The sequence below is a fragment of the Amphibalanus amphitrite genome, unplaced genomic scaffold (genome assembly GCF_019059575.1).
Source record: "Amphibalanus amphitrite isolate SeventyFive unplaced genomic scaffold, NRLGWU_Aamphi_draft 000051F_arrow, whole genome shotgun sequence".
NCBI lineage: Eukaryota > Metazoa > Arthropoda > Thecostraca > Balanomorpha > Balanidae > Amphibalanus > Amphibalanus amphitrite.
The window spans coordinates 332576-352424 of NW_024881547.1; the positions used below are offsets into that span (position 1 = coordinate 332576).

Below are 19849 nucleotides of genomic sequence, written 5' to 3' on the forward strand. Positions count from 1 at the left end.
GGTTACTGGGGCATATAGGTACAGCCCTCTGCAAACTGCGTGGCTGGTATTCTTCTTCTTTTTCGACAAAAACGAGAATAACGCGGATACTATACTATCGGTCACACGGAAATCGCAACAGCAAGATGTGCGAGACTCCGTACCTTAGATTGGCATTACCATCGCATTCATTTTCCATCCAGTTTGGCAACAAAACCCAAAAATATTAATTGCCCCCAAAACAAACTTTGGCATTTTGTTGCCACACAAAGCGTGTATTTTTGTTTAGTGATAGACCCAATCGGAGGAGTGGAGCATGGCGCATCTATTTGCAGTGAGTTCCGACAGATTGATAGCATAGCATTTGAGTTATTATCGGTTTTGTTGAAAAAATAATACCTACCACGCAGTGTGCAGAGGGCTGTACATTACACAGTAGCGGTTCCACAAAAAAACGAGATTTTCTGGTTCAATTTCAGTCACTTGAGCTTTGTTCTTTACGAACTGACGGCTCAATGGTTGCTTGCCACTTCTGTCTTGTCAGTCGAATTGAACATTTTTGTCATGACTTGGTGGAATGGTGTATGCTGACTGCTTACCGTCAGAATCTGTTTCTTTCGCGTTATGGTTTTAGCTATGTTTACAAACTGAGCTTGTTTCGTTTACGTTTTCAGTCAGGTCCGTCTCTTGTGTGACAATGAATTCATTCGAAGCAAAGCTATTTATGAAACTACATATGTGTCCGTTTAGTTTTCCAGTCGACATTCATTACAAGCAAATCACTGACAAGAATCAGACTGTTGACACATGTTTTCCAGTTGTGTTTCAGCTATTGCGCTGGACACTGTGCCACTGACCATTGTTTCTGTGCGTTTCAGTTACGGTATGAGCCAGCACGGCTACTCTAGTTCGGCGTACAGCAGCAGCAGTCCGGTGCCGCGGCCGCCCGGCTCCACCAACGCCGGCTCTATGATCAATATGAACCGGTTACACACAGGTCAGTCAGTCTACTCTAACATCGCATAACATGACATATCATAACATAACATAACATAACATAACATAACATAACATAACATAACATGACTAACATAACATACACGCTCCTCCTGGCTGGGTGATGCGCACTTAACAAGTAGGTACTAACGCTTCGCTACACACCGGTTAGTGGTGTATTCAGCCTGGGGTGTAACACCTCCCAATGGCGTTTGACGGGCAGTGGATTTCGGGCGGGCCAGTTCCATTCACTGGTGCAGATGGCACTACCTACATACGGGGTGCTGTCGGTTTTACGACACGCATGTGTGTGCTGGGCTGTGTTTACACGCACGGATTTGGTGGTGGTTTATATGCCTGGGCATGATACGGCGTGTTGCATGTGTTTGACTTCAACTCGTGTTATGTAAAGAAACAATAGAAATTGCACTGCATTCCAAGTCGAACGCATTTATAGTAGGTATTTCATGTCTGCCAAATAAGAAGCAGTGCATGCAGACGACTGGTTTCGTCGTCCAGCCACCAGGACTGCCTTATACTCGGCCCCGAGCTGTGTTTTGAATGTCTTGTCAATCATTTGGGGATAGTGTTTAATTTGGCGTTTTGCTTATATCGTAAAAGAAATTGCTTGTGAAATGTACAGAATATAAATTACTTTCGAACGCATGGCTATGGTTGCTAAATCAAAATGTGCAAACCTATATTGGTCCAGTCCGACTGATTTATTCCATTCCATAGACTTCTTTGCTCAGCAAGTTTTGTCACATATTAATCGTGTTTCTAACTACTCGTCACGTCTTATACGGACTCAAGCTGCCGTAATCCTGACGTGTACCGGTCCTCCTTTCGACCCCATTAAGTCAGGATTAAGAACGTCTCGAAATAGCTGTCGGGGGAAAAATGTCGGCTTTGGCCGTTCATCATCAGGGCTTTTCCAATGTATTATACCTCTCTTATGGTGCTGAGGAAAGAAGCGACCTACCACGTAACTTTGTAGCGTTATGTAATGCATTTCTGCTGTCGTCTGACACAGATGAGAGTATTGTGTGCTGAGGTCATTGTTGGTCCAATCTACGAATGACCTAATCGACAAATGAATATTGCCTTACATTGACCATCAATAGCGCGCATTGCTCATGTTTGCTCGGATGACCAACGGCCGCCGAGTGGCCTCCGGTGACGTCACCGGTCAGCCTCGACCGCGTTCTGTCGGCCTCCTTTGTATCGTGGCCGTGTCGCGTGCGCGGTGCCCCCGGGCGATCGCCGGCCGGGCGGACAGCGCGGCCAGCTGGGCCGCCGGCAGCGCGACAGATGTGTGACGACTATCGCAATGGAGCCGACGGCTGCGGGGCCGTCTCGGCCGACCCCGCTGTGCCCGCCGGCGCCGGCCGCGTGTCGGCACATCTGGCGCGGTTATTTGGCGCGCCGGGCCCCCGCGCGCCGCAGCCCCGGGCGCAGACACCCCCGTGTCGCAACGGAGCGCCGCGCGCGACCGGCGACGGCGGCGATGATTGTCGCTATCTCTGGTCATCGTCTGACCTCAGCCGTCGCAGAGAGGGCGGTAACCGGCCGCGCTGATGGCGGTCACGGTACGTGTGCCGCCCGTGTCCGGCGCTACCCCCGAGGTCACTCCCTCCGGCTATCGCGGGACACTGTCTCATGAGCGGTCGTTATCTCAGGTGCGGTCTCGGCGACGCAGGGAGGTCGTCCCGCTGTCCGCCCCCGCTGAAAGGAATGATAGTGGCCGTGCGTGCGATATTTGCCGAGTCGCAGCGGCGGATGGCCGTTTACTGGAGAGCCTGATGGAGTTTTGGAGTAGGTCAGGGCCTGCTGAGTGGGTATTGTAATCGAAAAGGTGCGAAGCTAACTTCTTCGAGGTCCGTTGAAGCTTGTTCGGAACAGTTTGATTTATTTTAGTTCACATTTTTTATGTGGGCATGTAGTACTTCTTCGATGAATTCTTTACCGGTCCCTAAATATTTAACCTTTTTCGTGCAGGTGCATTTATTCTGCACGTGTGCATCATTACTCATTCCTGGTGCCTCACTTATTTTAACTCCTTCATCCGATATCATTTTTACCGTCGACGAATGGCGTCAAACATGCATGAAAAACTGCTGAATCTTTTTATGTATGGCCATGAAATGTTAGGTCATATTCTAGCCGAGATTAAAAAGTGTCACATTTTCATGACAGTACTATGAGAGGCGTTTGAACAGTATGTAACCATCGCATCATTAGCTCCTCGCATCGCCAGCTTGTTCATGAAATACTTTCTTTCCGACAGATCAAGCGAAACCAGAGTCATTTAGTGGTCAATTAAAGGAGCGGAGTGTGGACGAATAGGTCGAGGGAATCGATGAGGCAGAGCCGATTCACTTCACCATGAGACTTGCGAGGCGTTGTTCTCATGACCGTGACCCAGCTTTTCTGAGGAATCTGCTAACGAGCTGGAATGTCCCCGATCAGGAACACATATGCATTTGTGTATAACTTTTTTCGTAACGCGGAGAATACGAATGAGCATTATTTTGCTCGTTACGTTCATAAGTTTTGCGGGACGTTTATGGAGCTGCTTGGACATTTGTCCCGGGTAGCATTTTATGGATTTTTTTCTTTTACCTGTGTGACATGTTTTTACGATGCAACATCCCGGTCTTGGTCTCGGATTGACTCGCATCCCATGTAGCGCATCTAGTTATTTGTTTTTTTCCTCTGCATTTATATTTCATTTGAAGTATAAGCATACATCCTGATTAACTCGCATGAATCCGCGCCGTTTTCTTCAACCGATGCATGCTGGGAGACGGGTTGCCTTGTCGCTGACTGTACAGGTAAGTACTATGCCCTGGTATGCGCCTTACAAATCGCTTGGTGGTGTGCTCGCTTGGGTGGCATTTGATGTGCTTTATTGTGTGTTGGAGCTTAGTTGCTTAACGCTTTGGTGGAGATAGCCAGCTGTGTGTTAATATGGATCGCCTGTAGGTGCAGGAGAAGGCAAATTTTACCTTAGCCTTCCCAAATATTGCGTTGAGGAAATGTTATTCAACTGAATACATTGTCACGTTGTACATACAAGCCGAGGCCCGAAACGTTCTTCCATCATGCAGTAGAGTGACTTGGGCCGGATAGTTACTCGTAGACCCTTTTTTGTTACGTCACTGTGGCTATCTTTTTTCCTGCTAATTGAAAAACTCATTCTGAAGCTGTTCTCGCTGTTCATTCTGATTTTTTTCCGAGGTCAATGCTTTCGTCATACCTATATTTTTATATTCTGGACTTTTCAAAACATACTACAGATTTGACGTGATGCTAGATGCCTGTATCAGTTGTACAGTTTCCACTTTAGGGAGGGGGAGTAGTGGCGTTATATGCGTACAACGTTATTTGTTTATGTTTTAAACATATTTATTTTCGTTGAATCCACTTTGTCTCATTAGTGCATGACTGGCCTTACAACTTGCTTTTCTAGCGGACAAGAACATATAGGTACACGTGTTTTGTGCCGCTCTTAGGTATCGCTTTTTATGAACGTTCTTTACTGCCTCAGGGATACTTTATAAGGCTGTAGGTACTACATTGTAGCGGGCGTGGTCACTATGTGTTGGAGGGGTTTCGTCTGGTGTACTGCTATCATACTAGCCGGCTGACTGCTACAGCTGTCTCCGTTCCAGTGTCGAGCACCCCGCTGTCGGCCGAGCCGCGCGGCGCCGTCTCGATGGCGTCCCTCAGCGCCGACATCTCCCTGCTGAACTCCAGTCTGGCCAGCGCCAGCCTGGTGTCGACACCTCCCACCACGGCGGCCACATCGGCAGCGGTCACGGCGCCCACGCCGGCCGCGTCGGCCGCGCCCGCCTCGACGGTGGGCCGGACCGGCGGCGCCGCGTCGCCAGCGTCGGCAATCGAGGCGGGCGCCTCCATTCTGCAGGCGCTACAAAAGGATCGAGAGGTGTTCCCCGAGCACTACTGGCAAGTCTGAGGTGACGCGGTGGCGGCTAGAAGCTAGCATAACCAAAGTTACGATCGGAGGTGATAATCCTATTCAGTAGCGTGTGTAGATAGTGCCGGGCGTCGGCTGTGACGCCCCACGCTCGTGTGTTAGTCCTGTGTCGATCGGGCCTGTTCCTTGGAGGGAACCCGACGGTGACTTGTTTCCACTTGGTTCCCCTATGTGTCTATACGCCTCGTCTCGGTGCGCGGTGTCTTGATGACCTCTGATTAGACAGTGTGGAGAGAGATTGGAAAGAAAGCAGGGGAGCGGGATTTGTTGTTGAACATTGAATTTTGCCTTGTACCGCCTTTCTTCCGGCGGCTCCTATACGGGGCCTAACGCCGCCTTCCACTTGACGTGCCTTGGCAACTTTTCTAGCCAAAGTGCGACTTTCTGGTGGGATTTCTCTGTTGTATGCCTCCGTCGGCGAATTTACTTCTCGCCGGCTACTGTTATGTCGTTTCCGAGCTCATCCCATCTTTTGCTGCGATGGAGATTTCGAGCTAGCCAACGTACCGTGCTTTACTCGGGCCGGTCGACCCCTTACTCGCCAAGACCTGTGTCATACTCCATTGTCTCGCCAAATCGTGACCGTGTGTAGTGTGCGCTCTCTTGACCGTCGGCAATCCGCCGGCGGCTACGGTGCCGCCATCTCTGAGTGGCGGCGCGTAGCTCAACTTGCTCCGTTCTCCGCCCGAGTAACTCTGCATTTACTGCGGTACAATGTGCGGCGTGCGCGTGTGTACGAGTGTGTCGGAGCCGACTGTGGCTGATGGCCCGTCCGGCGGCCGCCTGTAGCCTCTGTCTCGTCGTGTCCGGCGCCCGTCGACTCCACTGCCGTCGAGGTGCCGAGCCGCTGGCCAAAGGCCGGTGGATGATGATAACGTCTTCTATAGTCTTTCCCGTGTCAGCTCTCCGCCAACCGGCTACTGTGCCTAACTCTAGCAAATAAATAACATCGATGTTTTCAACGAATGTTTAGTGTCATTTTTTAAAGGAAGCGTTTAAGGACTGCGATCTGCTCTTATAGTCGTGCTCGCAAATCAATTGGTTGAACGAGTTATTGGATTGGGACGCTGCTCGATGCATAGGTAGGTAATTCATAAAGTGGTTCGCCAATAAAAACTGATTCTTTTCCTTGCGTATTTCTTTTCAGTATAAACCAAACTATCACTTTTATTTTGAGTAGGTATCAGTTCTTTTTCTATCCAAGAACGGCAAATTTTTGTCCAAGCGGCGGGAGGGCCGGTGCTCCTAATGCTTACTTTGGGTCCGGCAGTGCACGCATAAAATATGACACTTTAAGTGCTTAGTGGAATAAAAGCTACCCCCCCCCCCCCGCCTGTTTTGCCTATTCGGCCAACGTATATGCACCGAGGACCTTTCGTTTTTTTTTCGATTCTGGAGCTGGGGAAGAGCACTAATGTTCATGGTCGCCGGCGCCGCCGAACCCGTGGCAAGGTAGACTGTACCGCAAGACACGGAGGCTTGCGGTACAGCCTAGCCCACATAGGAATGGAAAGGGGTCTGATGTATCGGACAGAGGTCAGTCTTTTAACGATGCAAGTGGCTGCAATGGTATGGTGGAAATTTCTTAATTGGAATTGCGTATGTTTTGAAAACTCATCTAACAAAATAAACTCAGTAAATTTGTAGTAGCGAACGAGACTTCTGGCCTGGCACCGCGCTTTCTTACTAAGGAATATACTTTGGGTGCTTACTGAAGAGCTTGTTCAGAAGTCCGATACTAATATTCACTGTAGAGTAATGTCATTTTTACATCATACGCAGCACAGGCGCACGCAGCCTGTGTCTTGCTGTGTCGTCCACTCCACTGATGACGTAACGCAGCAGCCAGTCGCTCGATGTCATTATCGGTAATCACCTCCTTACGCTGCGTAACCGCAATCTGGATCGTGTGTATCGGTTGTTTCATCAACACAGAAACAACGGCGTGCTGTGTCTCGGGCTGCTCGGCAGATGTGAGCATCTGCGCTTCATTCGTCCCTCCCTCCCGGCTGCGTCGTTCCATTCTACTCTGTCCCGTCCCGTCCCGCCCCGTTCTGTTCTGTCCCGTCCTGGATCGCTCGCGTGGGCTGTTCGCACGCACTGCCCGCTCGTTATTGTATGACGTCATCAGCTCAAGTGGCATCATAGAGTAAGGCGGCGGAGTCGCGTTTCGACGGTTTCCGCTTGGTGGAGTGCTCACTCGGGCGTTGCTTGAGAATGACATCATGAATGTACCGCCGTGATTAGGTACGGTTCACGGCTCACGCCGATACGGGGTGCGGTGTGAACCTTGCCTTCCCTTCCTCCGCCTTCGCTACTAGAGGGTATGTGAATTTTGACCTAACGTGTTGATGACGTCACGCTCATGGCAGATGTAACGCTCAGCGGCGTCATCTGGACGATAGTTGGTGAACGGAGACGCTGAATGGATGGTCGATCGTTCTAGACGAGCTATGTCCGGCCGACAGTGGGACGGTACTAATTGAGGAGCGGCTGTGGGTGTAACAGTATGACCGATGGAGTCCAATCATACGGGTGATTATGAAGTGTGGTAATGTGGTGGTCGACTCTGAGTTTTGGATCTTGGCTGGGATGTCATGAAGCAACTATTTTTTGGAATAAATGTCTCTTGAAATGTGTGTGGTAATTCTTTTTTTACACAAATGTCAAGTTTTGTGATGGGATCAGGGATGTTTTGAACTAAGTGCACGTCTTTTTATTAATACGCTACCACGTTGTCTTTACATGTACTCAGCCAGTGTTCCGTATGAAACTGATTGCGCTCCACATTGAAGTATTTGCTCCCGCATCGGTCACACTATCCACTCTAACATCTACGCCCTCAACCCTCTTCCATGAAGTTTTTGCTGGCAAGTGGCAGTGTCCGCCAGCTGGTGTTCATTGCAGGCAGGCCGAGATCATTTTGGGAAAGGTTTTGCAACGTAAGAGAAGAAGATTTAAAATGACTATCATGTGTCAACTGTCATGTACCATTATTTACCGGCTGGATTCACCCATTACCGAGTGATGGGAGCAGTGTTGTGTCAGGGATGTCGTACGGGGACCCGCAGTTGCTACTGTACAGCGACCCTGAGTAAATTGTCCCAGCACCCTCACAGGGAACAACGATAAGCTGTCGGAGGGCACTCACAGAAAACTTCAGCTGCTCTTGTACAGGGATTGGCAGTCGATATCAATGTCATCGGTTGTTACTGGGCAGGACAGACGGCTAGAGTTGGGGTTCGTGTACAGTAGCAACTGCGGGTCCCCGTACCTACCTACAGTAAGTAAGTGCCAGTGTAAGTGCCAGTGCCAGTGAAAAGTGAGCATGATTTATTAACGTCCATCACTATTCTTTCTTTCGCTGTGCCATCGAGCTGTCGTTTTCTACTGCTAAACCGACTTGTTCCATCTCGCTAAACGCGGCTTTCGGGTTACTTTATAAAAAGTTTATTGCTAGCATGGCTGACGCAGTATAAAATATTTCGGTCACTCTGTTGAACAGGACTCTCATAATCGCATAAATACATAGTGGTACAAGTAGAAAAAGTACACAAAGTAAATACAGCTTGACAGTACTTTCTATGTTGACAATGTAGCAAGATATCTACGATCAGAGTGAACAACCTTGCTGAGAAACAGTGATTACTCACATACACGACAATCTACAGACGACACATTACGGCACTTCACGTCTCTGAAAGACACATGACCCGAACGCAGTCAGACTCGCCGGCGCTCGCGTCGCAGCCAATCACGATCCAGCGCGATCGGGCGTGACCTGCGTCCAGTGTTGCCACCTAGTGGCGACCGTTGGAAGCTCCAGTTCCGACGGGCGCCGCGCGGTAGTTCCTGACGACCAGATCCGTGCCGATAAGGCGTCCCAGCTTGGTCCACCAGGGCCCATAGCCTCCCGGCGGGGGCGGCGGGTAGCCGTAGATCTCTCTAATGTGCTGTCGGGATGAACAGGTAGACCTGTATCAGAAGACGAGAGAGAAGAGGGTCATGCAGGCGTGCAGTGTCAGGTCACACGTCATGTGCCGGTCACAAAACCTCGGGGATGGGACGAGTGCAGACTCGTGCAGCATTTACTTTATAGACTCACTTTTTCTGTGGTAGCAACGGCACCAATACTTATTTAAGACATTATACAAACATTTCAAAGTTATAAATTATAGTATAACCGTAATGAGTTTGAATTTATATCACAAGGTATACAGCATTAGTTATTGGCATGCGGTCTGGAAACATGCTTTTACACAACCACTATCTTTGCATAAACAGCAAACCCAATCATTATTTATATTTGGCATTCTTTTCGGAAAACATGTGCATGATTTGCATTAAATGTTCATAGTTATTTTCTATGGACATATTTAGGCAAAAGTAACATAACACCATACCATTTTATCGAATGAGCAATAACCATGCTAATAAAGTGCAACATGATTTAAAAACGTACGTGAAATTGTTTGTGCGATTGTGTTAAATGTTCACCAAAAGATGTGAGATGAACTCAATGTCATGCACATTGCACAATGCACATCAGTGATTCCATAGGGGCAATTTCAAGCGACAAGCTCAACATAACCATCATCTACGATCTTTCCATGTAAATAAGGATCACATTCTAGAAGAGAACTGAAATGATTTACCGTTCTTGAATTATTGAGTCATAAAGAAATGTGATTATTCGTTCTACGCCGCTTATCTAACCCTACATTTGTTGACCTTCAAGTAATTTGAGGCTTTTTGATGGCTTAAGGGAACCACTTTGGGTTACACACGAGTTTGTCAGCGTCCACCAAGTGTGACGTCCGCTGTCGACTGTAACCAGTCAATGTGTCACCACGACAGCACCGGTGACGGATCTGGCGCCCGTGTGACGCTTGTGATGGATGCCTTGACGGATATACCGTGACGGGTATACGGTAACGTCACATGGCACTTCGTCACTCTTGGTGGATATTAACTTCATCAGAATTAGGTGGTAACGCAATTACGCCGATATTGTGGTGGCATTATGAGTACATAGAAGAAAATTTGGATTTCAGATCAAAATTGTCCATTGCTTGGCCATCTTTGAGAAAAGTTCTCAACTAGTGATTTTTCTGAAAAGACAAGCTTCCAAGCATGCCTGAACATCATTAAACGATGTACAACGCATATAAAATGTTCCCCTCCCTCTTTGTCCCTCCCTGTGCTTCTCTCCCCACTGGCACTTACCCCGTTGCTGCCGTATCCGTTGAAGTGCGGCGTGGCCAGCAGGCCGGGCAGGTAGTTGCCCGGGGCGTACGCCGGTCGCACGGTCGGCCCCACGGAGCCGGAGCCGTGCACGGCCACGCCGGCGCTGCCGTAGCTGGCGGCGTGCGGTCCGCCGTGCGGCCGGCCGCGCGTGCCGTGGGTGAAGCCCCAGGCGCCTCTCAGTGGTAGAGCACCGTCGTCGTACGAAGTAGCCGGGGTGGGACGGTACGGCTGGTACTCGATCTCATATCCGGGACGGTGCGACGGGCCGCTGTAGCCCAGCGCGCCGGGACGCGCGCTGTTGTAGGTGGGAGGCGTGTACTTGTGGTCACTGGGACCCTCGTAGGTGGCGTGCGGTGCCTTGTAGTCGGTGGGCGCCTTGCTGGCCACTGGCCCGAGGTAGCTGCGAGTGGGCGCGTACACCGGTGCCGAGTATCCGCTCTTGGGCGCCTTGTACTCTGTATTTGGAGCCTTGTAGGCGGGCTCCGGAGCCTTGTAGGCGGGTTCTGGGGCTTTGTAGGCAGGGTTCGGGGCCTTGTAGTCCGCTGCAGGAGCTTTGTAGTCCGCTACAGGAGCTTTGTAATCCGCTGCTGGCGCCTTGTAGGCCATTTCAGGGGCCTTATACGCTGGCTCAGGTGCCTTGTAAGCAGGTTCGGGGGCCTTATAGTCGGTCTTCGGGGCGTGATATTCAGGCTCAGGAGCTTTGTAGGCAGGCTCGGGGGCTTTGTAAACGGGAGCGTGGTATTCAGGCTCGGGCTGTTTATAAGCTGGCTTCGGGGCGTGGTATTCCGGTTCAGGCTCCTTGTAGGACGTTTTAGGAGCGTGGTATTCGGGCTCAGGAGCGTGGTATGCGGGCTCGGGTTCTTTGTAGGACGTTTTGGGTTCATGATACTCGGGCTCCGGTGCCTTGTAGACGGGAGCATGGTATTCGGGCTCGGGTTCTTTGTAGTCAGTCTTCGGTGCGTGATATTCTGGTTCAGGAGCCTTATAAGCAGGAGCCGGCGCATGGTACTCAGGCTCTGGGGCCTTGTAGTCAGGAGCATGGTATTCGGCTTTGGGCTCTTTGTAGGAGGTTTTGGGCGCATGATATTCTGGTTCGGGCTCTTTGTATGAAGTCTTTGGCGCGTGGTACTCGGGTTCGGGAGTCTTGTAGGACGGGGCATGATACTCTGGTTCGGGCTCTTTGTAGGTCTTAGGCGCATGATATTCAGGTTCAGGAGCCTTATAAACTGGGGCGTGATATTCGGGTTCTGGTTCTTTGTAAGAGGTCTTAGGAGCGTGGTACTTAGGTTCGGGAGCCTTGTATGCGGGCTTGGGAGCATGGTATTCAGGCTCAGGCTCCTTGTATGACGTTTTGGGGGCATGATACTCAGGCTCAGGAGCCTTGTAAACCGGAGCATGATACTCCGGTTCAGGAGCCTTGTAAGCAGGAGCGTGATAGTCTGGCTCGGGCTCCTTATATGAAGTCTTGGGAGCGTGGTACTCAGGTTCTGGGGCATGATACTTGGGTTCAGGAGCGTGGTATTCGGACTCGGGCTCCTTGTAGGACGTTTTGGGCGCATGGTACTCGGGTTCAGGAGCGTGATACGCAGGATCCGGTGCGTGATAATCGTCCTTCGGGGCCTTGTACTCTGGCTCAGGGGAGTAGGACGGCGCCTTGTAGTCAGTCTTGGGAGCGTGGTATCCCGGCTCGGGCTGAGGCTCGTAATCAGGCTCGTGGTAGTCGGGAGCGTGATACTCGGCCTTAGGTGCGTGATACTCGGGCTCAGGGGCATGATAATCGGTCATGGGAGCTTGATACTCAACTTGAGGAGCCTTATAGTCAGACATAAGAGCGTGATATTCAGCTTTGGGTGCCTTGTAGTCGGACATGTGGGCGTGATAGTCTGCTTTAGGTGTCTTGTAGTCGGACATGGGGGCGTGATACTCTGCTTTAGGTGCCTTGTAGTCGGACATGGGGGCGTGATAGTCTGCTTTAGGAGCCTTATAGTCGGACATCGGTGCGTGGTACTCGCCCTTGGGAGCGTGGTAGTCGGTCATCGGGGCATGGTAGTCTGGCTCCGGCGCCTTGTAGGACGTAGGCGCCTTGTAGGTCCGATGGGCGTCCATGTGACCGTGGCCCTTGGCGTGATGGCCCTTGGCGTGTCCGGTGGCAGCCAGCACGTAGTCCCAGGCCGTGGACGGTGCGCTGTAGTCCTTGACGATGTGCTCGTTGGGGTAGTCGTCGTAGACACCGTAGCTGTCGCCCTTGTGGTGGCTCGCCTTCGGGGCCAGGTAGCCGGTGGGTGCCGCTGGCTTGTGATGGTGCGGCATGTGTGGCATGTGCTTCGGTGCGTGGTGGGGCATGTGGTGAGGCATGTGATGCGGCTTGTGCTCCGGCACATGGCTAGGGGCGTGATGCGGCACGTGGCTGGGTTCGTGATGAGGCATGTGATGCGGTGCGTGGTTCGGCGCATGGCTGGGCGCGTGGTGTGATCCATGCGGAGCGTGGTGTCCAGGGTGGATCTCCTGCACCTCAGCGATGGCGTGCAGCGCCCGACCACGATGTTCGCCCTTGAGCGCCAGTTTGCCGGCGTGGTGAGGCACTCCGTGGTCAATCGGCGTGGGTTTGAAGAAGGCCGAGGAGTCGGAAAGCACCTCAGCGAGGTTGGGCGAACGGCGCCAGCGGCGGTGAGGGTGTCCCGGTGAGCGAGTCACGCGCGCACCGAACGACTCGCCCAGGAAGTCGACGTTGGTCTTCAGGTTGTCTGAGAAGCTGGATACAGGCGGGAAGCCGACGGCGGGGAGGTTCGGCTCGCTTGCGGGCACCGGGCGCCTGTAGCGCTCGTAGTAGCGACCTGGCTCGTGCAGAATCACGGCCTCAAACGGAGGCTCCCGGAGGACTGGCCGGGGCTCGTGGCGGTACTCCGACTCATACTCTGGTCCGTAGTAGGACTGATAGTCGGGGCTGTAGTCAGGCTTGTATACGTGCTTGTAGAAGGGCTTGTAAGGAGACTTGTAGCTTGGCCTGTAAGCTGAGACGGGCTTACGGACGATCGGAGCTGGTTTCTGCGAGTCTGGCTGTGTCTCTACCACGGTGGCGAGCGGCTCAGCCTGCTGCGGGCCCGAGTAGTAGACCCGGTACCGGTGGTAGGGCTTCTCCTGCTTCTCTTCCTCTTCATCATCCGAGAACCACTCGGGCTGCTGCACCTGGTCGAAGCTGAACTCTCCCGGGTAGCGGGCCGGCTCAAAGAAGACGCGCACTGGGGCCAGCTGGGTGGGTTCGGCAGTGCTCAGTGTGTCGTCGATCTCGTTATCCGACGGAGAGGGTCGCGGGGCCGCCGGCGGCTGGTAACGTACTCTCGGGGAGTACGTAGTTACCTTGGGCTCCTGGGTTGGATCGGCGGCCTGCGGAGGCTCCACGGCCGGCTCGGCCACCGGCAGGGCCGCCTCGATCTCCTGCTCGACGGTGGACTCACCATCGCCAGCCGTCGCTACCGACACGACTGTCACGATCGGTTCGTCGACGACGTCAGTCTCAACTGTTTCTCCGACCACACGCTGTTGGGCGAGCTCCTCGACTACTTCTCCCTCAGGAAGTAACTCGATGTCACTGGTGCTGTCCTCGACTGTCGTGACGCCTTCATCCGACTTGTATCCGGAGGAGGTGGTGAGGTCGGTGTCGTCGCTGATCTGGTCGGGGACCAGGGGCAGCAGCTCGTCCTCGGGGCTAGTGGAAACCCCCTGTGGAGCTGCCGCACCCAGGGCGAATAGCAGCAGCAGCAGCGCCGCCCTCAGCATCTGCGGCACGGGAGAGGGGTAATCGTTACACAGACGAAGGGGAGTGGTACAGGCAGTACGGGCGCCTCAGCATATGCTACACCGGGGATGAGATGCATTCGAATGAGATGCATTGCCAAACAAATGGCGATGCGTTACTAGTCCGAACTTTAGTTATCAGTATTACATAGTTTCAATGCCCTTATAATATATAAGTGGAAGTTAAACCCGTCAGGCGGTGATTTTGGTGACGGTCTTGGGAATGAGTCTTGCCTGCGCGCCCTGTGCAAACTACTTTTTCACTTATAGATAATCCTCCGACAGAGAACTTAACCCTTCAAAATTTAAAACAAGTCGATTTCATAGCTCATTTTTATTTGAATACCTTCATGTGCCGCTTATTTTTTCTTTTTCTTTTTAATTGCGTAATGGTTGTATCGCTTTTGGGATTTGATTATTTATTAGCGTTATTGTGTAGGAGTCATCGATAAATGTTAGTTAGACATATTTGTAAGATATCGTTTGTGTCCATTGAGTTTTTGTCTCCATTGACCGTTCTTCAATGCTTCTTTTTACAGAAAAAGTCTGTGATAAATATTGTGTGATTCACGGTGGCATTTAAGCTCAGCCTGAAAGCTATTACAAACACTTATGCCAAAGTTCACCACACATCCATGGCCTGCGGCCAGGCAGTCCCGTGAACTCACTTTAGCTTCCCTGGCGGTCGCTGTCATTAGTTTCACATCCGTCCGCTCGGTTTCACTATCGAATCGATTGATCATTTCGCCAGATTCCCTTTCAAAGCACCAGCTGGCGATACGCTAGATTATTGTAGCAAATAGCACCATTTACGAGATGACATTGCGGCTCCGATGAGTCTCATTTTCAGGTGGCGACAGATGTTACTCTTCTAGTATATCTATGTCAAGGTCCTGTATCTTTGGTAAGAGACGAGACTCGAGCTATTTCGGACTACCACATTTCGGCCGATATTCCCACGACGTGAAACCATTTGAACAAATGGTTCCCCGCGGGGCATTAGTCATCGATTGGCGATTATGTAATGGAGCCCACTGGAGTCGTCTGTGGGGATAGCGGAGACTTGAACTTGACTTTACTGAGACTTGACTGAGACTTTGAGAGCGATCGGAAATGATAATCATGGTGGGGGAGACATTGGGACATGTGATGAAAAGGTGGAGAATGAGTATGTTAAGTGTTTGATGACCCGTGAAAAGTGCATACAAATGGGCTGCCTCTGAAGTGCTCATTTGTTCGTAAGGGTTGTGCTAAAAGACAATGTGTGCCTGTAAAAAGTGACCAATGGTGTGTTTTGTTTGCGGCGAATTACAGAACCGCTGGCTTTTATTGAAAGAGTAATCAAAGTTCCATCGGAAACCGCCCTCCGCTCTACTTGAACGATGGGAACTACTTGCAAAAGGATTTTTCTTTTACATTACTACTTCCATTTATTGGGTTGCATTGATATTCGAAATTGTATTAAACGTTTCTAAACTCTTCTGCCGTTTAGTATTCAGCACACGACTTTGGCCAGGATATTGAAACTTGTATGCGGGCTCGAAGTTCGGGTGGTTGATATGACTTAAGCAGGCGGTTGTCGCCCCTGCGGCTATGTTGCGCTTGAAGAGAAAACAAATCATTATATAATTATTCTGTGCTAAACGGATATGTAGCACAACTTCAAGCTGATTATAATTGCAAACAAACGGCATTGAAAAAAATAGGCCGAAATTATTAGTCACAAGTTAGGCTAAACCGATAAAACGTGTCCTTTTCTGTATCTTGGTATGTAGATTGGGTGCTTCGATAAAATATATTTTGATAGTGTGTCAAGCGGTATTCTTCGGGCGTTACTGAGCAGTTATTTCATCACCAGTTATGCATCTCGACGACACATTTTGTAAAGGTGATACTGAGGCTGTGGTAACTGGTAAATATAGGAAGACTGTTCATTGTTCATGACATGCTGTTCTGCTGCCTTGTGCTGCTGAAATACCTGACGAGTCATAACAACGCGGTGTATGTAGTTGCTGGTCACTGGGCAGGATAATGAGAGGGAGTAATCAGTGACGCATTTAACACTTTAACAACCCTGAAGCTGGTCATTAGTATCTCGTTCAGATATACGGTCTCTGTGATTTTACTCTGAGTTCAGAAGCAGAACAGTACGTCATGACTGTGGGACAGCCAATAGAGTCGCAGGGCTCGCTATTCGTAGGAAATTCAGGCACCTGAGTCACTGAGTGCGTTTTCACGCTCTACACTATCTCTGTTCCGGAGCCACTTAGCGGAAAGCCGTAAGCGCCTTTCAAAACGTCAAAACATGTCAAGTAAGTATTTCGGTCATAGAAAGGTCGGCCCCAGGTTATCTTCCAAGATATGCGAAGATCGTTTCCTCGATTTTTAATTTTTTTTTATGAGTCGGCTCATTCTTAAGCATTTGAAGCTAGAGCATCGCAAATCATGATTGCTCAAGCGTAACACTAAACGTCTGTACAGATTTGATCGCAGGTCAATGGTTTTCCAAAGTTACATCTACATAGGTAGGAGTTCTCTCGAGTCAAGCTTGCTTCTATTTTTTGCGAGCGCTAGGGATGACTTTCGTATAAAAGGGGTGCAATTTCTTTTCTTTTTACTACTGACTTAATATTGGAAGTTCGCAAAATCGATCTGACCTTAGGTCACATATCAAAAATACGAGATAAACTATTTATAGTTCATAAACATTTTCTCATCCTTATCAATCGCTTGAACTTGAACTAGGAAGCTTTTCTGACATCCTTCGAAAGTGGCATGAAAATAACTATATGAAGCAAAATGGTAGGTAGGTACAGTACAATCTTAGAATAATCTTGAATGACCCCATATTGAGAGGTGTGAAAATGCCTCTCCCTTTCTTTATCGATGCATGTTTAGGTCTTCATTAGTGATTAATTATTTAACCAGAACATACAGTTGTTATCTATTTAGCTTTGAATAAAACTAAACAATATGCTACAAATAATATGATGACTCGGTACAAGCGCACGATGTACATATTGATATGTATCTATTGCTTCATTGTTATCCATTTTAATCATCACAACTTGTACCCAAATAAATATTGTTTTGTTAGTGCGGATTACGAATAAATTTACTCGCAAATATGTTACAGCCAAATGCCATTGCGATCCCTGCAGACTTGTGATGTCGACCCGCACTGGTCCCTTCACGTCACGAGGAGAAGGTTGTCTTAACACCACCGCCTTCAATGATCCAATCTTCGGTAACTCAGATCGACATCGGAAAGCATCGTTGAAAAGGAAAAAGTCGTTTAAGTCATTCAAAGCGGGTGGCCTTCAGTAACCATAGGGCCCATTTCCATATCAATAGCATGTGTGGGACAGTTTAGTGATATTTTTTGTTATTATGTAGAGCTAAGTAAAACCACTGAAAGGGAACGGCGTAAGAACAACCGCACCATGGTACGGGTAATGATAAACTGTGCAGTTGGTTAGTTTTTACGAATTGACTAAAAACTCGATATGTTAATCCTTTTTCTTTGTGTTTTTAAACAAATATAAGTTGAATTTGATCGTGCTTTCGGTAATTTCCAACAGGCCATAACAATAATGGTATCTCTATTTTTTTTCCCAAAAAACTCATTTTTGCAGCAAAGCCGTAGTGCAGTGATTGCGTATGCTTGTCGAAATAATAGGTAAATTGTGTGCTTTGAAGTTAAAACTTGGGAAAGGGACTCAATGCAAAAAAGAAAACGCAAGGAAATTTTTTGACGACTTAACAACGCCTTATCTCTCTACAAAACAAAACAAAGCAAAATAAAACGAAGCAAAACAAAAGCTAAACAAAACAATACAACCGCCCTTACTCTTAGTTTTCTAGTTCACACTCACCATGGTTCCTGCCGGTCGGGTCCGAGCGCCGCTGCTGCTATCACGCTCCCTTGTGTGTGTCTGAGTGTCCGGTCCGCTCGTGCGCACGTGCACCACTCTCCCTCTCGGCCGCTCACCACACTGGCCACCGGGCGCCTCCTGCGCGTATCACAAGGATGGGTGCTCTGTCCACCGTCCAACCAACGCCGGCCATTTATAGCTTTGCGCAATTTTTCGGCCGCCCGCGATTCCATCCGAAATGGGGGTGGGCTCGGGGGCGGTCGGTGGACAGTGAAAGGCGTCCCACGGCCAAGTTCAGAGCATTGTCTTCCGATTGGCGCGACACCCTTGTGGCCGTCGCTAAAATGGCGCCAGTGGGGTCGGTCACTGATGAGGCGGTCATTTGGGCGACTGGAGATGACCACTGGGTCCGCTGACTGGGCCGGTCGGTATTAATGTTGGAAGTCGTGTCAACGGCTATCAACACTGAAGTGTAGTCATAGTCGCTTGGTGGGAAAATTTCATGTTAAAGCCTTTATTAGCGATTCATGTTCCAATTAAATGGTTGACTCATCGTTGAACATTTAATAAAAACACTTGTCTTGTAACTGAAACATAAACGTTTTGGCTGGATGGGACATGTTCCCTAGTCCCCACTGGCGGACCCAAGGCTGGGCAGTTGAGGCATTTGTCCCTTCTACTTCGTCCGAAATTGACGAAATTTTCAACATTTACCACATGCCGAGATATCCCTTTAACATTAGCACGTGCATTTGGGAAATGGCTTCGGCCCGCCTCGGCTAATGTTGAAGGTATTTGGGAAACGATTCGGCCCTAGGGCTTTTTGATTTTCCCAGACAAAATTTTACTGAATATTCTGAGCGGAAGAACCAATTCCAAAGAAGATATTTACGGATTGTGTGTTCACTAACAGCAACAGCAGAAGTGAGCAAAATTAAGTGACTGCGTTTTCACTTACTTTTGCTGTCAACGTAATTCAACTAAACAAGGGTATAGGTATCGTTCAAATGCCAATGTATTTATTGCTGCGGAACATGGTCAGCGAACTGATTATTACACTTATTACAACATAATGCACGCAAAAAACGAACACTTTAAATGCGCGAAGCATCTTAACCCTCGCCCATGTAGGGGGGGGTTGGTGCAACCCCCCCCTGAGGTTTTTCGGAAATAGTGTAAAAACGGCGGCGCGCAGCGCCGCCAAATTTTGGGTACCTTATGGGGCAAACCTTGCGCATCTTTTGATAAAAAAAAATTGACCGGGTCATGTCAGGTCACGGAGTTATGACGTCACAAAGGGAACAGCCTCCGGCCGGATTTTCACAAACTGAGTGCCAACGCCCGAGGTTTCCTGCCGGTGGTACGGACATCGGTTGATGGATCGTGATGAAACTTCCCATGCATGTTGGGGCAAGTATTGGCTATCATATGGTATAAGAAACTTGACCGGGTCAGGTCAGGTCACGGAGCTATGACGTCACAAGAGGAACAGCGTCCGGTACTATTTTTGAAAAGCGCCCGAACCACTATTTTGCTAATTCTTGTCACCTCAATGGGAATATGCAGCAATATTAGCTTCTATAGGGAGCAAATGGACCTTCCAAATCCAAAAATACAATCAGATTTCAAAAATTTAAATTTTGATTTTTCGAATTTCTGCCGCCGACTGTGACCTTGCCGACTTCCGGCGCTCCCAACGCGCCATTTTTAGAGCTAGGGAAACGAAATACATACCAAACGATAGAGAATTGATCAAGGAACACGATAGTGAAGGTTTCAAGTCGATATCTCCCACCGTTTTGCCGCAATCGCCGCGGAAAGTTGAAAAAAGTCTATTTTTCCGAAAATTTGACCTTTGACCGGTCAAAAGTAGGTCAAATGTTGACCTAGGACCAAAAAATATACCACCAATCGCGAGATCTCGGCGAGAGCAATCCGTTGGTCTTTTCCGCTAAGC

The 19849-nt window shown here is 49.4% G+C and overlaps 2 protein-coding genes across 12 annotated transcripts in view; one reads left to right on the plus strand and one right to left on the minus strand.

Moving 5' to 3' along the window:
• Positions 1-19849, plus strand: part of LOC122377837 (angiomotin-like) — an 80650-nt gene that overhangs the window by 9053 nt on the left and 51748 nt on the right. For 5 of the 10 annotated variants that reach the window (XM_043358325.1, XM_043358326.1, XM_043358323.1 and 2 more), the window contains exons 14-15: positions 858-976; positions 4650-5937. In XM_043358325.1, the coding sequence (XP_043214260.1) occupies positions 858-976; positions 4650-4954 (424 nt within the window). In that variant the 3' untranslated portion in view covers positions 4955-5937. Of the gene's footprint in view, positions 1-857; positions 977-4649; positions 5938-19849 lie in introns of those variants that run through there. The other 5 variants (XM_043358317.1, XM_043358318.1, XM_043358316.1 and 2 more) reach the window with 1 other exon arrangement.
• LOC122377836 (extensin-2-like) lies at positions 8403-18088 on the minus strand. Of its 2 annotated transcripts, none has more exons than XM_043358314.1 (3): positions 17893-18088; positions 10202-13999; positions 8403-8928 (listed from the first exon to the last, which is right to left on the minus strand). In XM_043358314.1, the coding sequence occupies exons 1-3, from the start codon at positions 17893-17895 to the stop codon at positions 8776-8778; spliced, it is 3954 nt and encodes a 1317-aa protein (XP_043214249.1). In that variant the 5' UTR covers positions 17896-18088; the 3' UTR covers positions 8403-8775. The 2 variants fall into 2 exon arrangements, with proteins under 2 accessions (XP_043214249.1, XP_043214250.1); XM_043358315.1 differs by having other exon boundaries at positions 8403-8950.